General features: G+C 43.8%; 1 protein-coding gene across 12 annotated transcripts in view; it reads right to left on the reverse strand.

Annotated features, from left to right (window-relative positions):
• The window catches only part of Med12l (mediator complex subunit 12L), a 343,300-nt gene that overhangs the window by 1,699 nt on the left and 336,872 nt on the right, over window positions 1-4,729 (reverse strand). For all 12 annotated transcript variants that reach the window (XM_029569368.1, XM_029569360.1, XM_029569358.1 and 9 more), the window contains 2 exons: window positions 2,075-2,156; window positions 9-265 (listed from right to left, as the gene is read on the reverse strand). In XM_029569368.1, the coding sequence (XP_029425228.1) occupies window positions 213-265; window positions 2,075-2,156 (135 nt within the window). In that variant the 3' untranslated portion in view covers window positions 9-212. The remainder of the gene's footprint in view (window positions 1-8; window positions 266-2,074; window positions 2,157-4,729) is intronic.

The following is a 4,729-nucleotide window of genomic DNA, read 5'->3' on the forward strand; positions in this document are numbered from 1 at the left end:
TTTTAAACCTACTTTTAAAGTTGAAGATGATAAAACCAAACCATGACTTCTCCTTTACTTCTTACTTAAATGCTTTTGCATGAAATGTAGCATAAAATACAGAGAAACGTAAAAGAAATGAAAGACCAAAGGGGCACTTTTCAGGGTTACTAATAACTTAGATTTTCTATTTTTCAGTGCAAACATAAAAGTGCATGTCTTCTCTTCCAGATTCAGAAGTGTGAAGGATGCCCATAGGGTGTCACCCCTTGTTGTGGCTGGTTACCTAAAGAGAAAAACAGACGAATAATTACAAATGAGGACACTACTGCAGATAAATGCTTCCCTTCTGGCCCTCCTCTCAGAAATAACCTCAGGTAGCGGGGAAGAGACTCACTGGCTAGAGTACAACTTTAATCCTGAAAGACCTTGGGGAAAGGATCCGAGAAGTACCCCAAGGACACTCTGCAGAGGGGCCAGCTTCACTAGGGAGTCCCACACCTGCCAACACAAGGGATTTGATAAACTGACCCACCCAAAGTGTCTCCCTCCAAACTAAGAGAACACTCAGCATGAGTGCACAGAAGGACTGTTTCATGTAACACTGGAAACTCTCAAATATTTATAAAAGCAAGTCAGCTCTCAAATATTTATAAAAGCAAACGTCAGCAATTCTAAGACTGGCAGTATAAAAGGTAAGAGAAGAGTATTGCCTTGCACTGGGGAATTTCAGCAAACAGCCGTAACATAGCTAAGAGGGAATTAGGCAAGAATAAATGCATCTGTAAGAGTGGGAACCACGTATGTAAAGCGTGTACTTATGTGTTTGTGGATGCGTGCATGTATATACTCAGACACACCAAAAAATCATACAGACTTAAGAGTTATTGCTCTCCTAACTCTAGATTACTCACATTCAAAGGTTCCATTAATATGGGGCCACATAATAAAAGCAGCCTTGTGGAGTTGTGAGGTGGGCATCAACTTGGTTGCCTCTTCAATCCAGGAGGATGGTATAGTTGCTAACAGACCAGAACAGAGCATGTACTGTGTTTAAGAGGTGGGCCCTGGAAGGAGACCATCTGAGTGCAAGTCCCAGTTCTGTCCCTTACTGTTACCGGATAACCTTGGGCAGTTAAGTCAAGGTCCCTGTTCTTTGACTGCTTCCTCATCTGTAATATGAGAACCGAATCAATCCCCAATTCCATGGGGTTATTTAAGAATTAAGTGAACAAATGTAGGCCAAATCATAATAAGAAAGAGTCCCTTAAGTGACGGATTTTTAAAGAGTTGTGTTCCGTGACCTCTGGTGGACAGGGGGAAGGAGAAGAAGGTCCCTCAGACAGGGGTGCTATGAGAACATCCGGAGTACTGACTGATAAACAAAGTATAAACACTACAAACAAATTATATTTCTGCAACAATTGAACGCCTGTCTCTATGCTACTGGCAGGTGACCAACCCAACCAACTTCCTTCAACACTAACTACCCATCACTCTGCACCTCAGAACACGGAATCTGAGGCGCTGGGGAAACTGCTTGTCTCCTTCCTCTGCACAGATGGAAAAAATATGATCTAGGTTATAATGGCCACATCAGCAAAGAACACAGGTTCCCTGACTCCAGGCCAATGTGTTTCACAACACAGGTGCACACTCCCGTTTCTAAAATGACTCTCAGTTCTATGATTCTACCACAGAAGCCATCTGCTTCAAGGGCACAGGCTGAACAGCTCCTTAAATACTTCCAACATCATAAAATGGCCTGGAGTTGTAGCTGAGTGGTACAACTAGGTTCCACCCTTAGCACCACAAAACCAAACCGTACAAGGGATTACCTGATTGAAAAAGAACATTTCAGTTGGGAACAATAGAAAAATCCTGTTACTACATTTAAGGATTGTGGCTTTTCCAAGCAAAGAAGCAAGCGATTTCCAAACAAACCTAACCTAGACAAGAACAAAACACCCTGGACAAAGTCGAACGTGGAAATGGTACCAAGCAGCACAGGGTGGTTTCTGAGGCGTCAGCACTGTGTTGGGCTTGAGTGGTGATTTCTGGGGTGCCATCGGCTCTGTGCCAGACAGGTACTTACTAGAAAGCTGCTTCTGGAGCTGCCGCACCAGGGCGGCCGTCTGCTGCTGCTGCTGGGTCTGCTGCAAGCCTTGCCTGGGGAACTGCAATTGCAACAAAGGAAGGGTGAGTCAACCACCGTGCAGTCATGGGAGACACAGTCTGCACCCTGGGATCTGTCTAATGCACTTCTACGTGCTTCAGAGAAAGGCTCATGCCTGGTGTGAAGGCATGTGTATTTGTCCACAGTTCGCCTTAGTGTACAGCTAGGAAACAGCCTACTCATGCAGGCATTGGCCTGGCACATATTTGAAGAGTCCTGATGGCGTTCACACTAGAGGTGGCCCATCGGTTCAAAGGCCACTGTCACTTCACCCTTTACCAGCTGGTGGGGTTTCCCAACATCACGAGCCTCTCTTGGTAGCAAAACGAAAGCTCTCTAGTATGGGGATTTGTCCAGTGCCACAGTCCTTCCGTGAATGGAAGAACCAGGTGAGGCCGCACAGTGCCCTAGCCTAGACTCACCTGGGGCCACGGCCTCCCTTGTCTGACAGAGCCAGGGCAGGATGAGGTAAGCTGGGCAGCCAGAACTAGACTTTAGGAAGAGGCTCTCTCAGCACTATATGAGGAAGGTCTGAAGCCTAAAACAAGTGGCTTATGCCCTGTTCTGCACTAAGCTCACACAGGAAACTATGGTTGATGTTCCAGAGCAGGGGAAATCAGTACTTAGTAGAAGAAAAATCACTTTGGATTGGAATCACCGATAGATAATACTGAGTCATTTTCTAACCTTCCAATGACAGACTGACACTTTTTTTTTTTCCTGTCTGTTTTCCAGCTCTCCTCTTCTGGCTGCCTTCTTTCCACCCAGCTTGTTACTGCTATCAAAGGGTGCTCTGACACCCTAGTCACACACATGTAAGTTGGTGTTGGACATTTCCCATCTACCTCAGTAACCAGTTCCCGTCTGTGCTATGTTTGCCCATCTGCCTATATGGAATGCATTGAATGGGCTAGCATAGGGTCCCAGAAGGCACACTCTCAGGAGCAGAGTGGGGCAGGAGTGAGCCCAGGAAAGCTTTGTTTTCTCTAGCTTCTTCCACATGAGTCTCTGCTGGCTGAGGGCACCCAAGGCAGGAAGGTCTGGATCTTGTCAGGTGACCAGGCTGTTTCCACCTCCCTTCTTCTGGCCCCACTGGGCTTAGGGTCTTCTATCCTTGAGGACTCCTGAAGTGGTTTTCCTTAATCTGCCTCACATCTCTGAAGAGTTGTCAGTGTCACAATGTGAATGCAACATTTCTATGTCTTCCTTGGAGCTTGTCAGTATGACTGAAAATTGCCCAGGATTATAAGCAATATAGAAGTAAAAATTCAAAATGCCCAGCTAAGTGTGAATTTCACATAAACAGTATTTTTTAGTGTGTCTCAAATACTTCATGTGACAAATACTGTATCGAGTACAAGTGTGCATAATGTAGGATTTGAGATATGCTACTGTCCACCACACTGAACCTCAACTGCTTTTCTCTCTAGACAGTGAGTCACTGAAGGGTAAGACTGTGGCTGGACCACTCATGCGTCCCCATCATCCAGAAGGGACAGGAACAGCAGAGCAACCAATGGTCTGATAAACTCCAGAGCACCTTCAGCTCCACAGCCCTCTTCGAATCAGAGAAGACAACAAAGATGATAAACTGTTTTCTCCACTACTGTCACCATCTGCCCCCCGCAATGCAGGGAAAAAATGAAAACTTGTTCATTTATGTGGAAATATCAGTAAGATAAGTGCTTCTTTTCAGTCCAGGTATTTCTACACTTATTCAGAAAAATCATTCTATTTTACAAAACTTTGACTACACACGACTCTGTGCCAGGCACTATAAAAGACATTAAGCATGTGCAGGCACACTTAGTCCTGATGTGGAAACAATTATCCTAAATCTACTTGAAATCTTTGTGACAGGTGTGTTTTGGAATTCAGTGTGTGAATGATTACCTCATCACATGGCATAGAGCTGAACTCCGCCCCACACGCACATTTCTATGGCCAAACGCACAGACAGTGCCTTAGAGAGAATACATGGGAAAAGCTGCGAGTCCATCATTCAGATATACTTGAATTTTGGAAGGACTATAAAGGAATGGGAGCCCTTCTCCCGGCATTCTAATGTTACAGATGAGGAAACTGAGGTTTAGACAGATCTGCCTGCAATCCCTCTAACTCCTGGGACTGGGTTTCAGAATAAGCTTTCTGCTTTGTTTTTGTTTTGAGACACGGTCTCACTACGTAGTCTGGCTAGCTTAGAACTAAGTAGACCAGGCTGGCTCTGAACTCACAGAGATCTGCCTGCCTCTGCCTCCTGAGTGCTGGGATTAAAGGCCATCACACCCAAGACTAACTTTTCTGGACCTAGAGTTGATGATTTTTAACCATGACAACTCATTTTATTTATTTATTTTGTGGATAAAATATATAACTATATATTTATGAGTATAATGTAAAGATATGATATATGCATATATTGTGAAATGATTAAAACACACTACTTAACATTATCTACTACTCACATACCTATTTCTTTATGAGAACTTTAATAACCTGATCTTTAAGCAATTTTTAACTTACACTTTTTTAATCTTTAAAAATTTTTTAAATTAAAAAAAATTATTATTTTTT

This window comes from Nannospalax galili, unplaced genomic scaffold, assembly GCF_000622305.1.
Source record: "Nannospalax galili isolate Female #2095 unplaced genomic scaffold, S.galili_v1.0 scaffold351, whole genome shotgun sequence".
NCBI classification, from domain to species: domain Eukaryota; kingdom Metazoa; phylum Chordata; class Mammalia; order Rodentia; family Spalacidae; genus Nannospalax; species Nannospalax galili.